At 45.2% G+C, this 22,083-nt stretch overlaps 1 protein-coding gene across 3 annotated transcripts; it reads left to right on the top strand.

Moving 5' to 3' along the window:
• Nucleotides 1-1,973: 1,973 nt before the first annotated feature.
• Nucleotides 1,974-20,566, top strand: Parp16 (poly(ADP-ribose) polymerase family member 16). 3 transcript variants are annotated; one of them, XM_076848636.1, is made up of 7 exons: nt 1,974-2,028; nt 2,440-2,740; nt 9,584-9,664; nt 12,370-12,576; nt 15,638-15,809; nt 17,197-17,338; nt 19,133-20,566. In XM_076848636.1, exons 2-7 carry the CDS (start codon nt 2,570-2,572, stop codon nt 19,269-19,271), a joined length of 912 nt encoding a protein of 303 aa, XP_076704751.1. In that variant the 5' UTR covers nt 1,974-2,028; nt 2,440-2,569; the 3' UTR covers nt 19,272-20,566. The 3 variants fall into 3 exon arrangements, with proteins under 3 accessions (XP_076704751.1, XP_076704750.1, XP_076704749.1); XM_076848635.1 differs by having other exon boundaries at nt 9,584-9,721; nt 19,136-20,566; XM_076848634.1 differs by having other exon boundaries at nt 9,584-9,721.
• The last annotated feature ends 1,517 nt before the right edge of the window (nt 20,567-22,083 follow it).

The raw sequence follows: 22,083 nt of genomic DNA, 5'->3' as shown, positions 1-22,083 counted from the left end.
CCCAGGGTTTGCAGCAGTTTTATACATTCTTTGGAGAAGGCAGGAACCCCAACATACATCATAGCATCTCTTAGCAAATCATCACACATCGCGGGAAAATCAAATAACAACTCTAAAACATGATTAGCACATTCACTGGCGGGAACAAGTTGGGTAGGGGTGATTGGTTACTACAAGAGGGGGATTCATTTGAACTGATTGGTTTAAGCCAAGAGGGGTGTTTGTGCTGAACTATGTGGTTTCCCAACACCATAAACTACTGGGAGGGTCATCTGGCATCCCAGGTATTTCCCTGTCTCATGCTGATTGGTGGCTGCTAGGGGGTTGCTATGGGTCCCCACCTAGCCTGACTGAGTCAGGGACACCTGGTGCAGCAGATCTCTCCTGTTATTTGTAGATAAACAACTTAGCAGGGTGGAAATGTGCCTAGGGGTGCTCTGTGGGTCTTTCCAAGGACAAAGGTCATGTCCCTTCCTTGGACAGGCTTTGCTCTGAGGTAGAGGCTGGTTTTTCAAGCACATTCACTGATGGGAACAAGTTGGGTAGGGGTGATTGGTTTGAACTGATTAGTTTAAGCCAGTTTAAGGGGAGTACGTGCTGAACTACATGGTTTCCCAACATGTTATCAACCACAATATACTCCTAGGAGGATCATCTGGCATCCCAGGTATTTTTCCTGTCTCATGCTGATTGGTGGTTGCTAGGGGTTGGTATGGGTCCTCACCTAGCCTGACTGAGTCAGGGACACCTGGCTCCAAAGATCTCTCCTGTTATTTGTAGATAAACAGCTCAGCAGGGTAGGAATTTGCCTAGGAGTGCTCTGTGGGTCTTTCCAAGGACAAGGGTCACGTCCCCTTCCTTGGACAGGCTTTGCTCTGAGGTAGAGGCTGGTTTTTCAAGATGTGATGTTGACTTCTGGAAGTAGCCTCTTCCTAATGTCTGGTCCCAGCACTGTGGTATTTAGGAGTCTGGTCCCATTCTGCTTCCTAAAGTCATGGAATGGCATGGACCATCTCTTCTTTGACCTCAGACCTGGCTGCCAAAGAGGGGAAATTTCTCACTTAGAGGATCCTATTTCTCACTTAGAGGATCCTGTAAAGTTTGTTGTGAGTGCGGGGAGTTATAGGTCTTTTTTTTTTTTTTTTTTTTTTTTATCTAGAAATCCAGCAATGTCTTGTGTTTAAATTTCCACTTGACCACGATGACAAACTGTGGTGTTTTCACTAATGAGGTTCTGAGCAGGGAAAGGGAGTCTCCTCTTCTCCTTTCTGTAGGGTTAGTTTACTGTTTTCCTCTGCTTCCATTTCTTCTTTCCCCAGACTCCCTGTCAGAAAGTCCTCCAAAGAAGGATGTTGGGGCATATGAGGCCAGACACAAGCAATCCAGAGAATTCTGGAGGCTGAAAGGCAGTGGAAGGTCTTTTGGTCTGTCTATGGCATTAAAAAAAAAAAAAAATATATATATATATATATATTTTAGTTGTCGATGGATCTTTTAATTATTTTTTAATTTATTTATTTACATGCGGTGCTGAGAATCGAACCCAGTGCCACACATGTCAAGCAAGCGTTCTATCATTGAGCCACAACCCCAACCCCTGGCTATGTCATCTTAAGCATTGCACTACTCTGAGCCTCCGTTTCTCTGGGTGTAAATGGCTCTTTTTGTGCAGCCAGTCCGTTTTGGAGGCAAATAACCCAAGAGGGATACAGCAGGAAATAAGAGTTCCCCAAGGTGAGACCGGCAGGCTTGGCGTGCTAAACTCGGACAAAGTCAAGTCCTGGGGCGGGTCAAGAGCTAGCCTGGGGTCAGTTCCTACTAGGGGCTGCAGTGAAGACGGCTCGCAGCTGCTAGGACGACTTCGCCGGTCACACTCAGGCGGCCGCGCCCCTGTTAACCGCGACGCTCCGGGTCAGAGTGGGCGGGCACAACCTGCGCGGAGGAGGGACTGGCGCGGGAAGGGGCGGGCCCTCGGTTGAGCTGGGAGGAACGCGGAGCAGCGTGGGAGCGCGGCGGCGGGGAGGGGAGGTAGGCCCGGGCGCCGGAGCCCATAGGGCGGGCGGCAGGGAGAGCGGCGTGCGCTGCTGGGCGAGCGCAGGCGGCGCCGCAGGCAGCTGGGCGAGCAGCCGGGCTTCGGCGGCGCGGGGGGAGGCAGGGCTGGGAGGCACGCGCGGCTCCCCGTCTCTGCTGGTCGACCCCCGGGGCTCCCCAGCTAGGTCAGCCCCTGCGGATAACACGTGTCGGCGCGTTCCCGTCGTTGTCATTTCATCGCTGTCATAGCCCCTCCCCGGGCCTGGGATCCCCGGCCCCATTATCCCTGGTGTCGAGCTGGTCTCTGCTGGGTCTTTCCTCAGCCGTCCTGTCTGCTCTGCAGCAAGCGCCCCGTAGAGGACGCTCGTCAGCACGTTCTCACCCCTGTCACCTCGCCTCTCTGCCTAGCTGCTCCTCAGGCCTGGGAACCCCGGCCCCCGACGGCCTGTTGTCCCCGCGCTCCGGTCTTTTGCTGACCGCAGGCTGGGCCTTCGCCTCTGACCTGCGCGTTTCCCCCGGCAACGCGCGGCGACCTGGGATGCAGCCCTGCAGGGCGGCGGCCAAGGAGGCGGCCAGCCGCGACGTGCTGGCCGCTGACCTCCGGTGCAGCTTCTTCGCCTCTGCGCTGCAGAGCTACAAGCGCGATTCGGTGCTGCGGCCCTTCCCCGCCTTCTATGCTCGCCACAACTGTAAGGACTTCGAGGCCCTGGTGAGTGTGCTCTGTCCCGGAGCTGCCCACTGCATACTGGGCCAAGTGGCCTGTGCACCAAGGCAGTGGCGACTCCACCCGTGTTAGTACACATGCCACCCATAGACTTTCTATTCCCAGCCTGGCCCGAGGGAAGGTTTCCACCAGCCAAAAACACTCCTAACACCCTTTGACACACTCCCAATCACTTGATGACTGCTTCCTCGTGTCAATGAAAAGTGATCCGTAAGGAGTTAAGTGAGAAATTTAATAGTTGCATAGCCCTCCACAAAATTTGTTAGCCTGACTAGCAATGGGCTGTTGATATGAATCAGCTGTTCTGATTAAATAGGAAGTTACCCATCCCTTTGCAAATAATTAGACACCCAAAGTCCCCAAAGCCACCCAGACTTTTATCTTAAGATGAAGTAATATATGGGCAGTACATTTATAAACTGTAACACATAGTGCACATGTGAGCTGTTATTTTTCTGATGAGTCACAGGGTATTTAATTTCTTGTAGAGTTCACCTTAGGATCAGCATTCCATTTATCAGTTATCTTTATCAGTCCAAATCTTTGGAGTTTCCTAGAAAGGTACAACTCATCAGATGATTTGATAAAAAATAAAATGGCCTATAATCATTAAAGGCATTGAATTAGTAGTCAAAGATTTTCCCTCAAAGAAAACTCTGGGGCCTAGTTGGCTTCATTGGTGAGTTCTACCAATCACTGAGGTAATAAGCATTTCCAGTTCTATACCTATCTTCCCAAAGTATTGAAAAAAAGAGACTAGCTTTTTTGAAAAATAGTCTAGATACAAAATCTGTTAAGGCTGATACTAGGAAAGAAAATTATAGGTCGGTGTCATAATTTGTGAATATAAATGCAAAAATCTACACTGCATGTGTAGATTGTTGTTCTTGGGAGCGCAGAGCATTGTTGAGGTTCATTGGCAAGGTGCATTTCTGAAAGAGCCGTGTGGTGGCAGGGTGAGAGGGAAACCTATTTAGGTGGTGTGGGGGAGAGGTTAAGATTAGAGGGACCAAACTCACTGAAGATGATGCCCCACAATTTAATTGCATATCATCAAGAGACATACCTCCAAATAGGCTAGAATGCTCAAACATATTGTCTTTTGCTGAAGGTCTGCTTGGCAAATCAAATTGGGTTTATTTGATGAATGTGGGATACTTGTAGAGGAAGCTGTGTGTTGGTTTGATTTGTTCATGCTGTTTAAAATTTTATTTTTATGGGTTAGATCCCCAGTACCAAACCAAAAAATATTAACTATGTGAGTAGTGTTTGAATATATTCTCATTATAAAAAATACAAATGACTGGGCATAGTGGCACATGATTTTAATCCTAGCTAATCAGGAGGCCAAGGCAGAAGGATTACAAGTGAGAGGCCAGCCTGGGCAATTTAGCAATATACTGTCGGAAAATAAAAAGGGGCGGGGGTTTGGTTCAGTGGTGCACCCCTGGGTTTAATCCTAAGTACCTTAAAAACAAAAAAATTCCGAATGATACCAGTAAAGTACAAGTGCCCCTGATAGAGCTCACCCTATTCCACTCCCCTCTTCAAAGGTATCAGTTGCTCTCCGTTTGGGACATACCTTTCCCCCATTTCTATAAATCCTCAAGACACCATCAGCAACTTAAGTAGTCTCAGTTGCCTCCTTTATAGGGACAGATTGTCCCTCATTGTGCCAGTCCCATTCAGTCACCCTAATCATCTAATTCTATTACTCTAACCATCTAGTTCTATTACTATCTTCCTTACTGGGCACCATTGTTGGGAGAATAGCTCAGTAGTTGAGTGCTTGCCTAGCATGCGTGAGGCACTGCAGATTCTTGGCAGTCTGTAGGCATGGCTGGAATTGGCTGTTTCCTAAAAAAAGGCATCACCTCTGGCGGCATGGGCACTTGAGGTTTCATTTTTTTGCCACATGTCACATGTGTTATTGAAATGATCCGGAGAATTTGACATTCGAACCTGTATCTGACTCAAAGGTGAACTTTTGTTTTTGGTTTTTCAGTGCCAGGAATTGAACCGGGATTCTCAGGAATGCTAGGTGTGTATCCTACAACTGAGCCACACCTCCAGCCCCAGGATCTGCATTTTAGTAAGATCCTGGGGCACTTCATGCACATATAACAAAATCTGGAAAGCAATGTATCTGGCTTACCCTATTCCCAACTTCCATTTTGGGGCCATGTTGCTCTAATAAGGTCATGGAGGCTGGTAACCTTTTTTCATTTTCAACGAACATTTGGTTCATTTCCTTTTCAGCACCTCTCCCCATGCCTAGTAACTATAACTTCTGGCCCCTCTGTAGACAAATATTTTTTTTCAGTTGTTCGTTCTTTCCTGCTACCAAACACTTTGAGGACATTGCCTATCATCTGTACTTGAATAGCTCCAACTTTTCCTCTGTGGTAAGAATCACCTGTGGCAACATTAGGACAACAGATTCCTGAGCCTCCTCCCTAGAGCCTATGATCTGGGTGGTTGCAAAGTGTCTCCCGGGCTTTCCTGTCACCTGCTCAAAGCCAGAAGGTTGAGTTGCCTCTTTCCAGCTCATTGGTCTTCTCTCTTTTTCATTGACCCCTGCTGGTTCCAGAGACTTCTGCTTCTTAAACTCCTGTGGCTGTCAGCTCTGCCCACCAGTCAGGCCTCCTCCTGTCTTCTCTCCAGTTGGATCCTTCCTTACTCCCTGTAGCAGAGGCTGCAGAGGTGTGGTCTGTGGGCAGTTTTGTTTGTTCTCTAGCATTTTAGAAATTGGGAAATTAAAACAAACAAACAAGCAAAAATCCAGTTTGCTGATTTCTTTTTAGAATAGAAAAATCCAAGGCTGCAAGGCCTTGGTGAAACTTGTCCTCCAGCTACAGCTGGAAGTTTGTGGTTGGGCCCTTTGTAAGGCCAGGGATTCTAGTCATCAGGCCTCACCACTCTTTCCCAGACTTCCCCTTACACATTTTTTTCACCTCTGTGACCCTGGGTGTATTTGAGCTCTGGACCTACCTTTGCGTGCCTGTCTACTCACTTTTCTGCCTGTCTGCTATGCTCCCCGCCAACCCCCCCCCCCCCCCCATCTAGAGTGCTCTCTGTTCAACCTCAAAATCCTAGCCATCACTGTTGGTCCACTCCCATCCTGCCTGCTCTCTAAACTCTTCTGTTTACCTTTTCTGAGTCCCCAGAGATGCCTCTTTCCTCCTGAATGCTCATTCTGCTCCATCCAGTTGTGGACAGATGCCTTTCATTGTCATGAACTGTGGATCAAAATTCTTGCCTGCATGGAGATTTTCTGTCTCTTAACCTCTGTCCCATACTACACATAACATCGTTCTCCCTACCTTTGACAGGCCTTAGGCATAGGCAGCCACATCTTATTGTATTAATTGGGAAGTGGAGTGAGAATCCTAGCAACATGCAGGATTAGGCTCCCAAGCAACTTTTTAACGTTTACTTGATTGCTCCTTTGGGCTAAAATATTTAGGCCATTACTGAATTTTCCCATTCATTTGGTAGGAGAGTATGTATCATGATTAGAATGAACTTTGGAGTAAGACCACCTGGCTTCATATGTCCCTGCCCTGCCACTGAATAGCTGTGTGAGGTGTCCTATGAGGTGCTCAGTGCTCCAAGCCTCAATTTCCTCACCTTTAAGATAGGTTATTGTGAGAATAAATGAGATAGTGTGTGCACAGTATTGAACCCTGTGCCTGGCACATGGCAAAGGCTCAACAAATAGTAGCTGTTATTGTTGTGTTTTGAAGTTTGTGCCAGATTCCTGCATGGCTGCTGGGGCTCCAGGAAAAGTGAGATGTGATTGTCCTAGCAGATTTGAGGTTGCCCCAGAGGGTCAAGTTACCAACTTGAGACTTTGCCATAATTGTTAAGTCCAGAGGTAGTGGGTGATCAGGGCAGGCTTTATAGGGGAAGTGACTTTAGGCTGGTCATGAAGACTGAGTGCAGTGTCTTGACAGGCATCAGCAGAAGCACGAAGAAAAAACATAATTTGGCGTTTGGTGGGGGGGGGCGGTTGGCAGGAGGCACTGATAGATGGATAGGCCAGACCAGATTCCCAAGGGCCTTATTAAGGATATGTTACTATTTAGTAGATACAAACATAGGCCACTTAATTAAATTTTAATTTCGAGCAACAAGTAATTTTCTTAGTATGATCCAAGTATTGCATAAATTATATTTATATTAAAAAGTTTTTAGCAGGTAGCATTGTGGTGCATGCCAATAACCTCAGCTACTTGGGAGGCTGAGGTGGGAAGATTGTTTGAGCCCAAGAGTTCAATACCAGTCTGAGCAACATAGTGAGATCCATTCTATTACGGTAAATTATTTTTAAAAAAATCTGAAACATACACTTAATTGGGCAGACTGTGTTTTATCTGGCAACCTTATTTGTGGTTTGATCTTAAAAGGTCCTTAGACTTGTTGGAGCAACATGACAATTGAAAAGGAACAGAAAGGAGGTCAGATGAGGGGTTAAAGAGTGTGGGCCAGTGGGGGACCAGGAGGGCAGTACACAGTGGGGACCCTGACTGGGCAGGTGGCAGTAGGAGGGCTCATATAGGATTGTCCCCATAATGGAGCTCTGAAGAGTCCTCGGTCCAGCAGGGGGAGTTCCGAGGGGTGTCTTCCACTTCTGAACTGAATTCCTGAAGGGGGCCTGGCTAGTTGAATTCTTTTTGTGGGGCTTCCTGTGTAATAGGGTTCCTGTCCCCAATGCCAATCAATGCCAACTTAATAATAAGAACACAGTTTTAAGAAATAGGAAAAGGAATTTTTTTAAGAGAGAGAGAGAGATAATTTTTAATATTTATTTTAGTTTTTGGCGGACACAACATCTTTGTTTTATGTGGTGCTGAGGATCGAACCTGGGCCCTCGCATGCCAGGCAAGTGTGCTACGGCTTGAGCCACATCCCCAGCCCCAGAAAAAGAATTTTTTTATTGCTTTGCTAGCAAAGGAGAAACATAGGGACTCCTGTCCCTAAGGCTGTGACTCCAGATCAGGAGGGACAGGGGGGTTTTAAAGGAGCTCTTCAAGGGTTATATTCCAGGTGTGCTCTGGTAGGGGGTCCCAGGGTGCCTGGATGGCATGATAGGATTCACTTGTTAATTTGGGAGATACTTTCCTGATCCTCAGCTGGCACCTCCTTCCTGTAGTAGGTGTGTGCACCAGGCAATTAACTAGGGGAAGAAAAGATAACATTGTCTTCCTAATCTTGTTAGGGAGGGGGAGAGGGGGAGAAAAGACAAAAAAAAAAAAAAAAAGCCTTAGAGCAATGAGGGCTGTATTCAGAAGGTGTAGGGTAGGGACAATGTTACACACCTGTGCTTAGGTCTGCACTGTGGGTAAGTGGTGTGGCTCACAGATGGAATTTGGGAACTGGAGTATTGTGGACAGCTGAGATGACTCAGCTATGATTCTGGGATAACAGGTGTGGATCAAGAACATAAAAGAAGGAAGGGGAAGACCACAGGAGATGCTGGGCTGAGTGGTACGCACAGGAAGAGGGCCAGACCACAAGCATCTCTTCTGAGAAGAGGTCCTCACTTAACCCCAGCTCTCCCCCACCTTTTACTCAACAAGACTTGCCTTGTCTCTTTAGTGCCCCTCACCACCCCCAGTACTGGGGATTGAACCCAGGGCCTCACATATGCTAGGCAAGAGCTCCACCGTTGAGCTACATCTTCAGCCCTTTGAAAAAATTTCTGTTTTGAGACAGGTCTCACTGTATTGTCCAGGCTGGCATGAAACTTGTGATCCTCCTGCCTCAGCCTCCACAGTAGCTGAGATTACAGTCATGTGGTTGTTCTGCAACATCTTTGTTATGACAATGAATACTTTTTAGTCACAATTATTTAGCTTTCTGACCCCCTTCCCCACTGAGGGTCCTTTTGAAGCCTTTCTAATGCTTCCCTCACCTCCAGCATGGAGTAGATGTTCAAGGGCCCCTGAGCTAGGACCACAAAGGCTGGGAGTAAAGCAGGGCCATAAACAAGACATAGAATTAGCACCAGCTGATTTTCATGCTGAAGAGAGGAGGCTTTGCTCACACTTTACTCACACATGCATATATCATGTGTTTAGTATCACCTGCAGCAGGGCACCATCTGTCCTCAGATGCATTAATATTCCTGCAGCAAAATGCAATGGTTGTATACAGCATAAAGATTGAACAGGGCTGGGGGTGTAGCTCAGTGGTAGAGTGCTTGCCTAGCATGTGTGAGGCACCAAGTTCAATTCCCAGCACCATATACAAATAAATAAATAAAAATAAAGGTCCATTGATAACTAAAATACACACACACACACACACACACACACACACACATATACATATATAAAGACTGAACAAACCTAACATTAGCTCAGGTCAGGATTTGTACCAAGTGAGTATTTTGAAAAAAACTTGTAGGCTTGGTGGCACATACCTGTAATCCCAATGTCTCTGAAGACTGAGGCAGGATAATTGCAAGTTCAAGGCCAGCCTGGGCAATTTAGCAAGATGAGACCCTGTCTCAAAATTAAAAAGGGCTGGGATGTAGCTTAGTGGTGGAGTGCCTCTGGTTTCATACTCGAACACACACACACACACACACACACAAAAAAAAAAAAAAAAAAGAAGAAGGAAGGAAGAAAAAAAAACTTTTAGAGTTCAGAGCTTTCAGAGTTTGGTGTTCTTTGGAAAAGAAATGGTAGGTCTGTGAATTTCCCTGGCTTTTGGGAAATTCTTTGATATGGAATGAGTGAATTGGGCCGGTCTTACCACTAGAGGGCCCCTGATTATCATTTTGTCCCGTATCCTTACTAATGGAGATTTCCTTTACTTCAGCTTGCAGATGCCAACAAGTTACCCAACCTCAAGGAACTTCTGCAATCCCCTGAAGACGAAGACCAATGGGCCTGGGACCTGGTGAGCTGGATTTTATCCTCAAAGGTCCTGACAATCCACAGTGCAGGGAAGGCAGAGGTGAGGCTTTGGTCTGAAGGATCACAGATTCCTAGGGCTGAAGGTTGTGGGATAGCATGAGTCCAGTGACTTTGGGATATCTCTGGGCCCCAGAATGGCCTGGACAGCTTGTTGAAAGTGCAGATTTCGTGCCTTGTCCTTTTACTGAATAAATTGGGGGGTGGGGGGTAAAAAAAATGCAGATTCCTGGACTTTACCCTAGAGATTGTGATTCTGTGGTATCTGGCATTGGGCCCAGGAACTTTGTAACAGTGGCAGTTCACAGCTGAATTCTGCCTTGTATATCATATCTCTATGATCTTGAGTAGGTTGCTGGGTACATTTCAGAATTTCTATTTACTCATCTGTAAAGTGGGTATAATAATTGCATAATTCCATCGGGAAACTGACCATGTAAATGGATTTTTACACTTAAGAGCAGTGCCTAAGAGAACATACTAAGGACTCAGTGAATGTTGGGTATGACTCTATTTAACAAGCACTGCAGGTGATTCTGATAAGGATGGACCCTGATCATACCTTAAGAAACATGGGCTTAGTCCAGTTGTCAGGAAACGGGCCACAAGTAGTGGAAAATGTCATTTCTGGGCTCTAGTCCTACTTCAATCAATTACTGAATCTTCTTTTCCCCATTTGCAAGGTGAGAATTTAATAGTTACCTCAAAGCAGGGCAATGACCCAAAGTCTGTCACCCCACAGCACAGTTTCTGGCACAGTTCAGACATTCTATCATTTGGTTTTCTTTGCCTGATTGGGGTCTCCCAGAGACTGGCTGGAATGACAAGGTCCAGAGTGTAGAACCTGATTCCTGACCTGATGTTGTTTCCTCTGAGGGGCAGCACTGGTTTATCTGTACTGATATTCACATAATTAATCAATTTCAATTTGAGAGCATTCCATTTTATAAACTTCCCTAACTGACATAGAATTTGGTACCTTGGTTCTGGCATTTAAGGGACATCCATCTGTATTGAATGGTAAAGTAACATAAAGAACCCTGGAGAGGGAGTCAGGAGATCACATTCAGGGCCTGGTTGAGCTGCTAATTCCTGGGTTTCACTCTTGTCATCTGTTGAACTGAGAGGTGCATTTGTTTATTTACACCTTGTATGGGCATGAAGCACCACTAAAGGTTGTGTGCTGCAGTTAAAGTAGATATGACAATGGTTTCTCAATTTATTATTATGAATCAGTTAAATTTCCATTAAAATGTAGGGTGTTAAAAACCCAGAATTATTAGCTTTTTATTTTTCCTGAGTAAGGATGTTAGTCTACTGTGTATTATCATTTTATAAAAAGGTAAATATTAAAGTATTGTAAGTATTAAATTACTTATAAAGGTCTTGATTTCAGAAGAAAGGACAGTTCTTCCAAAGGAAGGATCATGGCAATTTTACATCATTATAAATATATTCATTATATTTCCCTTCTTTTTCTCAATCAAAACTTTGCTACAGATTGGCTTTAGTCTGTTGTCTACTATTTGAAAACTAGTATAGGTTGTAGTCTCTACCCTGGAAAGGATTATCCTCCTTGAGAAAAGAGCTTACCTTTCTGAATCAATTAGCTTTTGCTGAATAACAAACCATTCCCCAAATTTATCAGCTTTAACCAATAAAATTAGAAACACTGATTTCTCTTATGATTCTGTGGGTTGTTTGGGTTCTATTTTAGTTAGCTTTTTTGCTGCTGTGACTAAAGGACCTGACCAGCACAATTTTAGGGCAGAAGAGTTTACATGAACTTTTGAAGGACAACTCGCATCCAAACCATAACAGGTTCTTTTGAGTAGGATGGGCTTGACTGGAGCTGGTTGGCCTAGGGTAACCTTGCTTATATTTCTGGGGCTTTAGCTAGGTTGATGGTAGTGGTTGGGGCCTTTCTCTGTGAGGCTCTAACCCCACAGGAGTCCAGCCTGAACTAGACGGAAGGATCTCCAGCAGCAAACAAAAGGGGTCAAGCCCTTTAAATCTGACATATGTATATTATGGTCCCATTGCCAAAGCAAATCATGTGGCCATGCCCAGATCCAAGGGGTGGAGAAGTACATTCCATGTCTACAAAGTCACATTGCAAAGGGGTGTACAGACAAGGGTAAAAGGAAAAATTTGTGGCCATTTTTGCAATTTATCTCTCCTTTCTAGCTCATGAGATATTGTAAAGATGAACAGAGGATATAGATGGAATAAGTTAGAGACATTAGAATGTCCTCTGGTTAGAAGGAGCAGTTTGTGCTTCTCAACCTATGATAGGGAAAAATATTATCAGAGGAAAGCTAGCATTGAGCTGTAAGCTCTGAGCTTGCTTATAAATTAATGTCTCTGTCCTCATGATATAGGAGCCCATAGGGGTCAAGCTCAAGGTTTTAGGAGGCCGTTTTTACAGCACAAGTTTTGGTGGAGGGTGAGGGGACTAGGGATTGAATTCAGGGGCATTTTACTACTGAGATATATCCCCATCCCTTTTTAGTTTTTATTTTGTGACAGGGTCTCACTAAGTTGCTGAGGCTGGCCTCAAACTTTAGATTCTCCTGCCTTAGCCTCCTAAATTGCTGGGATTACAGGTGTGTGCCACTGCGCCTGGCCCATTTTTGCAGCACGTTTTACCAGCTTCCTAAATAAAATTGTGACTCTCTTCTTGTTTTCAAGTTTGAAAAGATCCAGCGGCTGACTGGTGCCCCTCACACGCCTGTCCCTGCCCCAGACTTCCTATTTGAAATTGAATACTTTGACCCAGCCAATGCCAAATTTTATGAGACCAAAGGAGAACGAGACCTAATCTACGCCTTCCATGGTAGCCGCCTAGAGAATTTCCATTCCATCATCCACAATGGCCTGCACTGCCATCTGAACAAGGTGGGCCCAAGGGGTACCCTCTGACTTGGGGGAGCATGGGGATGTGTGTGCCAGAACCCTGGGGGTTTGTTGGGGGAGAGTGGTGTAAGGATGGATAGGTTTACTAAGGCCTTGATACCCAGAGTGTGGGCTGCAGACCAGTATTCATGGCATTACCTGGGAGCCTGAGGAAATACAGAATCTTGGGCTTACCCTTAGCCCACCTGATTCCTTTGCTGATTACAGTTTGAAAAGCATCCCTGGCTCTCAGCCTTGGCTGCATATCTTTATCATTTGGAGCTTTAAAAATTCCCAATGCATTGCTGCATCCCAGACCAGTTAAATCAGATTCTGGGAGTGGACCGAAACATCAGCATAATTTATTATATATTTTTTAGACTGGGGATTGAACCTAGGGACACTATCACTAAGTTACATTCCCTGTTCTTTTTATTTATTTTAATTAATTAATTAATAGATTTTTGGGTACTGGGGTTTGAAACCAGGGGCACTTGAACACTGAACCACATCCCCACCCTTATTTTGTGTTTTATGTAGAGACAGGGTCTCACTGAGTTGCTTAGTGCCTCACTTTTGCTGAGGCTGGCTTTGAACTCAAAATCCTCCTGCCTCAGCCTTCTGAGCTACTGTGATTATAGGCATGCACCATTTTGCCAGCTGTCAGTATACTTTAAAAATCCTCCAGTGATCCTAACCTGTGACCAGCCCTAGCTACTCAATGTGACGCCCCCACAGACAGCATCTACATTACTTGGGAGCCTATTGGAAATACGGAGTCTTGGACTCACCTCAGCCTACCTGATTAGAATCTATGCTTTAAAAAGATCCCCAGGTGATTGATAAGACACATCAAGACACTGATGTTTGAGAAATGTATTCCTAGGGGACACTCTAATAGTGTCAGTCCTGGGAAAAAATGAGGGGTATGCCACAATGTGCCAAGAGAGGTCCTTTCCCTCTCTCTTCAAGCTGCTTTCCTCCCATTTTTAGGAGTTAAAACAGTGTCAACCACCCCTTCTCTGCTGGCACTTATTTTACCCCTCACTAAGGTGTAGGAAGAAGGTTACACACAGGCCCTGGAGCTAAACAGACTTGACAGCTCTGTGTCCCTGGGCAAATTGACTTTAAGCTTTCTGAGCCTCAGTTTCCTCATCTGTAGAACAGACCTCTGTTACTCTCCTTGTGGCACAGGAGAGAATTAAAAGAGTTTATTATACAAAGGCTTCTACATGTACTTCGTGCCAAGGAAGCAGTAGCTGCTTTTATAGGCTATTGGAGAGGGCATCTGGGGTGGTTGGAGGGTGTGGGCTCCTCCCCATTGTGGCAGCATCTGCCTTGACTTTGAGGAGCTGGCTCCATGAGGTTGGGCTCATTTGGGGCTGATGCAGCCCCAAGGCTGTGGAGATATTTCCCAGCCCTGCTGCATCTGATTAGTGCTGTTGGGTTTTTCTGAAGATGACGGGTTTGTTTACACTGGCTCTTGGTTTATTATTATGGCCAGGCTACTGGAATCTAAGGCCTCGGCTTTATACTGGGGCCAGCCTGGAGAAGCTGCCTGCAGGTTGTAGTCTTTATACCCAACTTTCATTTCAGTATCCTTAGGGAGTTTGCTGTTTAGAGGTGTCTTAAAAGAGTCCTTTGGTAAACTGAATCCCCTTTGGTCCCCTCTACTTGGATTTTTAGCGAGGAATTTGCTTGAAGAAGCCCATGTGCCAGATGAGGCTTATTTTCATGGCAGAGAAACCCCAAGCTTCTCACTCTCGTGCACCTCTACTCCTAACCACCTTTCACAAGATTTTCAGGTCTTGAGAAAGGCAAACACGTGGCAGATGTAAATAGAGAACTGACGTGGAGTCAGATCAGAGGGTGTCCAGTGTCCCTGGAGAAGGTCCATGTCAGCTTTTGAGACATGGGGGACACTGCCTAATATGGCAAGGAGCTCCCAAAGGCTGTACCACGGTTTCATTTCCCCTACACTTCATTTACCAGGCTTAGAAAGTGGCAGCCTGGTGCAACTGAATAGGATATTTCTGAATTCCAGAGCATAGGATATACATGAGTGAGCTCTTCACGTCTACTCATCATCGTAAGATATCCTACTGTGGCTCATGGATGGCAGTGGAGTTTCAGTTTGAATAACAAAGGCCATCCCTTGGTCCACAGCCACCTGGGATATTATGAGAAGGATCCTGAGTAGTATGAATAAGTACCATGATGGATATTGTTATAATGGCCATCGTGGTCGATTAGTGATGTCCAGCAGAGGCAAAGGATTTGTATCTTCACTTGCAGGAGTCTTGCCTGCTGTGCTTCCTTATGGAGGTTACAAGTTAGCACCCACTGCCAGGGAGTTGCCTCCTAGACTCTTGGACACAATTTTCTTAGTTAACACCAACACAAAAGAGTAAAACTTACTCTGCCCTTCATGTTTACTTCCCTTATTTCTTCCCTCAGTTCTGAGAGACTTGTTTCTTTTCCAAGTAGTGACTCAGATTAGCCTCTCCCTCAGGTGTGACTTCCTCCTGCACATAAGGGTGTGACTTGGCTTTCCAAGTCCAGCAGTGTAACCCTGTTTATGCAGTCATGTAACAGAAATCACTATACCCACTGTAATAGAAGAGTCTGTGATAGAGTACCTTCCTCACATTGTCACCACCATTTCTCATGTGCCAGGTGTCCTGCTCCATGTTTGCTGTATGTTATATCATTTAATAATCACCTATTACCTTATGAAGGAGGCACTATTATCACCATTTGTGAACATAGAAACTGAGGCACAGAGAGTTTACATAACTTGCTAGCTTGTTGGAGGATTTAAACCAAGGTCTGTTTGGACCTTAACTACAAGGAACTGCTAGTTTCCCAGGCTAGGTGACCAAATCCACAATCAGTAAAACTGTGGTCAGGTGGAAATGTGTTTAGTAATATACCCTATGGAGATGTCACAGGTTAAAAAATCTTGTGTTTACAACTCTATTGAAGAAAGACCAATGCCCTGTTGCTGTGCCAACTCTACATTCACCAGTGTGTATTTCTTTTTTGTTGGCCTCTACCATTCCAGACATCCTTGTTTGGAGAGGGGACGTACCTCACAAGTGATTTGAGCCTGGCCCTCATTTACAGCCCCCATGGCCATGGGTGGCAGCACAGCCTCCTTGGCCCCATCCTTAGCTGTGTGGCCGTGTGTGAAGTCATTGATCATCCAGATGTCAAGTGCCAAACCAAGAAGAAGGGTGAGTGAGCACGTAGTCCAGACCCATGGCTGCAGGCCTCTGTTGGGGTAATAGGCTCTTCTTGTTGGCCCAGCTGTTGGGTAGAGCACTGATCGCATGCTAAGGGATGGGCTGGGTCTGGAACAATGCAGGGGGCCTGCCTTCTAGGAGGGAAAAGCCTTCTTAGGTTTTGAACACACATTGGAAAAGATCATTTACCACAGGTTGGAGGTAGGGAGTGCCAGATGAGGGGATTGGTAAGGCAACTCAGAGAAAGGAGCAATCATTGCAAGTCCAAGTAGCCAGGGAAAGCTTTGGGAAGGAGGCAAGATCTGGCAAAGAACTGAATGTAAGGTGAGAACATGGGCTCCCTAAGAATTGATCTAGGTCTTATTTATTCTTGGGCATCTAGTGTCAGCAGAGAGTCTGGTATGTACTTGACGTTCAACAAGTATCTGCTAAACTAGAGCTAAGAACATTGGGTCCAGGTCCTCTGATCTACTCTGGTGTGTGCTGGAGCCCCAGAGGGTGTGAGGGGCAACTGAGGCCACAGGGAGCAAGTCCTGGGTTCTCCAGGAAGCAGATGACTAGCTGGCTGCCTCATCTTCACTGCCCTGATGTGTCCCTCAAACTGCATGCCCTGTGCCCCCTGCTGTGTTCTCTTCCTCCAAGGCAGAAGAGTCATAGACCTGTCAGTCCAGTCTCCACAACTGGCCTGCCAGTTTTACTAAGAAGAGGAGAATTCAGAAAACTGACTGTTCTGGCCTTTAATATAAAACAACTGGAATCCTGAGGAGTAGGCCCAGGTCCCACACTACCCTCCCAAATCAGAGGGCACGAATGTTTGCATTTGTAATACTTAGGAAGTTTGCAAGTGGTGACATTAAACATCAAAATAAAACTTTGCAGCCTCTGCTGACACACAGTTTGGCCCTGTTTTTGTTCTTTTTTTTTTTTTGTAAAACCTTTTCATGTGGTTAAAGGAAAAAGTTTTAAAATAGTCTTGGTAGGAAGGGTGGAATAAAGTATTCCAAGAAGCTCAAATCTAGTATGGTTTTATTAAAAATACCCAATAAGGGCCTTGTTTCAGATAAAGTCCTCTGCCTAGCCTAGAGTAATTTTTTTTCCTGCTTTTCCACTCAGCTGCATTTTTCTTCCTTGTATCTCTTATATTTTCCTGTTCCTTTTGTCTTCCCCCCATTTGACCACCTACCTGCCTGCCTGCCAGATTCTCTGGTTCAGTGCCGTTTTACATATACATACAGGCTCATACCTCAGCGCGCCAGGGCTTGCTGCCTCAGGATAGGGAGATTTGACTCATTTCTATTTCTACTTTGCTTCTTTAGTTAATTGTAAATTGCCCTCCTGCCCCGCTCCAGTGAAACTGTGCTTTACTTGCCTTATTCAGATTCCAAAGAGATAGACAGAAGAAGAGCAAGAATCAAACATAGCGAAGGGGGTGACATCCCTCCTAAGTACTTTGTGGTCACCAATAACCAGCTCCTGCGAGTGAAGTACCTTCTGGTGTATTCACAGAAGCAGCCCAAGAGGTAAGAAGCATGGTCCCTAGGTGAAGGATAGGAGGCCAACTAAAGGCTGTATTCAGAGGATGGTTTCACCTTTACCAGGGCTGCTTTCCTTCAGCCTTAGGCCTCCACTTTGTATAAAATACATAAAGTACTAAGCTAGTACTTACGAGTCAGAGGAGATATGGTCCTGACGCAATAGGGTCCATGTGTTCTAGTGAAGAAGATAGGAAGATTTATAAACATAGGTCTTTCTATGAGGGATGGAATGAAGCCAAATTTGTGACCCCTTAGCCACAAGGCCCATAATTGTGGTCTGAAACCCACTGATTTAAGCTGAGAGGCAGGGCAGCAAGGGGTCACTGGCTGAAGCTGTGCAGCCTAGCTCAGTCACTTTTCCCCATGGTTGTTGACCCTCTGCCTGCCCCTCCATGGATCTGAGATGCTTTATCCTTATCTCCAAAATGAGGTGTTGAAACTGGGGGTGGGGCTCAGTGGGAGAGCACTTGACTAACACACACTATCCCTAACCCTTCAAAGAATAAATGATCCCTTAGCTGGACATGGTAGTGCATGCCTATAATCCCAGCAACTCAGGAGACTGAGGCAGGAGGATCACAAGTTCAAAGCCAGTCTCAGCAACTTATCGAGGCCCTAAGCAACTCAGTGAGATCCTGTCTGTAAATAAAATATAAAAAAGGACTGGGGATGGGGTTCAGTGGTTAAGCGCCTCTGAGTTCAATCCCCAGTACAATAAAAATAAGGACCTTTGGCTCTGAAGAACTATGGTGAATGCCTAGTCCCATTTCAGTAGTGTGGTGGTGGGAGGATCTGTAGGATTCTAAAGGTTGGGGGTCACTTAGAGACCTTGCATGTTGTTGGAGCCCATGCTAGAGCTTCCCATGCATATCAGCAGCAGGTGCACTAGTTTGACAGGAAAAGGGGTCATTTTTAAAGTCCTGCTTCTTATGCATACCAGTGCTTTCCATGCTTCCAGAATTTATATGCAAGTAAAATCCAGCCTCCACCTAAATTTGGTAATCTATATAAGGTTTCTAAGTCTTGGAACAATATTCTTTGGTTTTAAAGAAACATCTGATTTCTATTTAATATTCCATTTGGCCCATGCCTATAATTCCGCTCATTTAGGAGGCTGAGGCAGGAGGATTGCAAGTTTGGGACCAGCTGCAGCAACTTGATAAGACCCTGTTTCAAAGTAAAAAAATTAAAAATAAAAAGGAATGGGAATGGAGTTCAGTAGTAAAGCACCCTAGGTTCAATCCCCAATATGCCAGAAAAAAAAAAAAAAAATCCAATCCTTTTCCCACAGTTCCTGGAGTGTATCTTAAGTGAACACTTGAATGGTTTAGAACACCTCCTAGTGGGCCAAAGAGGATTTCCCAGCTCGGATTTATATCTGTATGTGTCTAAAAGGAAAAAGACTTTTGCTAAGTGGCCTGCACCATCTGGGCAGATACCCTGAGCTAGGTCATTCTTACAGATACCAAAGTCTTGCTTAAGAAAAGATGGGTTATAGAAGGTGAAAAAGAGGACATACAAAGGGAAGATCAGGGTGAGCTCACTGCATAGCTGTCTTTGTACATTTAGAAAATGTTCTGTTGAAAGGTGTGTTGGTGCCAGAGCAGACAGCCCCAGATTTCTTGGGCAAAGTATCCTGAAGCTTCACTTCATAACTATGCAGAGGATGAAATTCATCATTTCATTTTCTTTGAGCCAGAACTTGTTGCATACACTTTTTTAAAAATGTTTTTTTTTTTTTTTCCTTCCTGTTGCCAACATCACTCTTTTCCCCTTCAGCAGGACTTCGAGCCAGCTCTCCTGGTTTTCCAGCCATTGGTTCATGGTCATGATGTTCCTGTATCTGCTGCTGCTGCTCATAGTGAGTGTCATCAACTCCTCTGCTTTCCAACACTTTTGGAATCGTGTTAAAAGATAATCTTTCTGGTTCTGGTGTGGGGACCACCTCAACCATGTGCCTTAAGATAGCTTGTTTCCTACCTTCTGTGCCTCATGTCCGGCCAGGTCGAGCCTGGGGACTAGTTGAGGGTCACAGGACAATTTTTAAAATGCCATAAATGTACTGATTGCCTTTGATGATGCTCCCAGCCAGACTCCAGTTTGTTGGGACGCCTGGATCCTCACTCACAGTTTTCAGGGAGCCCTCCCATCTGCTCCTTCCTGAACAGACCTAGGGAGTTGGCTCTTCAGCCAGGGCCAAAGGAAAAAGTCCTGCTGCATTTAAAAACAAAGTGTCCAAGCTGTCAGTGGTATGTTTACAATCATTCCTGGCGGAGGTTGGCCCTTTCTCTCATGCCTTCTGGAAGGCGGAACATGTATAGTGGGGACTATAAATCACTAGGCGGTTGCCTTGTTTTGGCTTGAGACACCCAAGAGGGACAGTCATGTTTCTCATAAAAATCAGTGGGATGGTTTTTGGATTCCATCAGTTCTTGTATGTGAGTGCAAAACATTTTAACAGTTTTCTCAAATCAACAGACAGCCTTCTGCTACAGCTGTACCTCCCTCCCCACAAACCATGGAAGAAAAAGAAAGGAGTCAGGGCCCTGATTTTTTAAAAATTTCAGACTTAACCTGAGCAACTCAAGACATCTATTTCTAAAAATTACCAACTGTTGCTTATAGCTGAAATGGAACCAAATGTTTGTTTTCTGACTTTTTAAAATAGCTATTTGACAAAGTAGTCTTTGTGAGCTGAGAAGAGGGGAAATTTCTGAACCTAAAGCACCCTTTGGTCAGGACACACAGCCTCTTTCCTAGCTGTGTCCTAGAATGAAGGATCTGAGCCTCAGGCTTGCTCTTGTTCTTATTCTCACAAAGCTGCCTTGATTGTGGCCTGCCATCCTCAAGTGCCACATTGCAGGCCGTCAGTGGGCTGCTGGCCTTGGAAACAGAAGCCTACTCAGCATGTCACAAATCCACATGATTTGAGCCTCCTTCAGAGGGTCACTGTCAGCCAGGGCTTTAAAGTGTAGGAAGAGCCTCTGCCGCCAGGACAACCGTAGCCCAACTTGGTCCTATTGTCTATTCCCTTTGTCCTGCTGAGTTTCAGCTGTCATGGAGCCCTGTCCAATTTGGGGGTGAGATTGCTGTAAAGAAGGGGAAGAATCATTTTTCTACAATTTATAAAATTGTGAAAAAGCCACTGTCATGGTTTTTACATCGAATATTGAAACATTTCAAAAATAATAAAGATATTTTCCTAATTACTAAGTTGTCTTTGTGGCTGCTTTCAGCCTGAGCCTGAGTCGGCTGTGTATGCCCTGTTGTTAAAAATCTTATCCTCTCTTTCCTTGTCCAAGGTGACCATTTGCTGGAGAGCGTGTATCACCAGGATATCTAGTAGGTAGGATTTGTTGTCATTGACCCCAAATAAGAGCACCTACAGTGTACCAGGCACTAGGAATATAAGCAGGATCAAAAATTCCCCTGCCCTCATGGAGCTGACAGTCTGGCAAGGTGGGCAGATGGACGGATGTTTTGGGAATGAGGTTGGCATTATGTGATTTTATGAGTTTTTGGGAAACACTTGGCAAGGAGCCCTAATATGGTCTGGGATCAGGAAGCATGGGATTGACACGTGTAGCACCACACCTTACATGTACTGATCTCGTTAGTCTTCACAGCAGGCTGTATCAAGAGACAAGGCGCTAAAGACTCAGAGAGTTTACCCAAGGTTAGAAGGCTGAGAAGTGGTCAAGCTGGGAGTTAAACCTGGCTGGCAGACTGATGTCAGTGTCCATCTCACAACTAGTGTCAGTTTGGACTAAGGGAGGAGGAGTGTTTAATGCAGTGAGAAGAGCACAAGTGAAGACCTACGGTTCTTAGAGAAGCTAAAAGTAGAGGGTTGTGAGCTGAGAAGAGGGGAAATTTCTGAACCTAAAGCATCCTTTGGTCAGGACCCACAGCCTCTTTCCTAGCTGTGTCCTAGAGTGAAGAAAAAGAAGGGGGTGAGAAATTGGGCTGGAGAGTGGAGTAGGGGCAATTCTTGAAAGACCTAAGAACTATAGGCCAGGGAAAGCTATTAGGAGGTTTTAAGCAAGGCAAACAAGATTTTGTTTTTAGGAATGTTATAAGCTGGTGGTTGGAGAATGGATTCAGGATTATTTTGAGGGTTAAAAGAACTGAAAGGATAGGGCCAGCACAGAAAAATAGCTGATATGTATTGGCTACTGCTGCTGTTATTATTTTTATTTTTTTAATGGTCTAACAGAGCAGAGAGCCTGCAAAGGAGCAGAACAGGAGTGCCCAGAGAAAACAGGAGGAAGTCAAGACAGCAAGGTGTCATAGAAATCAGAAAAGAGAAAAGAGGGCTGGAGGCTGGGGATGTAGCTCAGTTGGTAGAGTGCTTGCCTAGCATGCACAAGGCCCTGGGTTCAATCCCAAGCATACATACACACACACACACAAAAAAAAAAAAAAAAAAAAAAAAAAATTGGGGGTGCTGGCGTTGTGGCTCAGCAAAAGAATGTTTGCCTAGCATGTGCAAGGCCCTGGCTTCGATCCTCAGCACCACATATAAATAAATAAATAAAAGTATTGTGTACAACTAAAAAAATAAATATTAAAAAAAAAAAAGCTGGATGATCAGTGCCAAATGCTGTGGAGAAATAGGATTGTACCTGAGGAGTTTCTTTGGGATTCACTGTGTAAGAGATGATTGGCTAACTCGGCAGGAGTGGTTGCAGTGGAGTTCCTGTAGGGAATATGGATGAAAACTTCATAGACGT

The sequence above is a fragment of the Callospermophilus lateralis genome, chromosome 3 (assembly GCF_048772815.1).
Source record: "Callospermophilus lateralis isolate mCalLat2 chromosome 3, mCalLat2.hap1, whole genome shotgun sequence".
In the NCBI taxonomy this organism is placed as follows: domain Eukaryota; kingdom Metazoa; phylum Chordata; class Mammalia; order Rodentia; family Sciuridae; genus Callospermophilus; species Callospermophilus lateralis.
The sequence above is the reverse complement of the archived record's forward strand: the minus strand, read 5'-3'. Positions and strand labels throughout refer to the sequence as shown.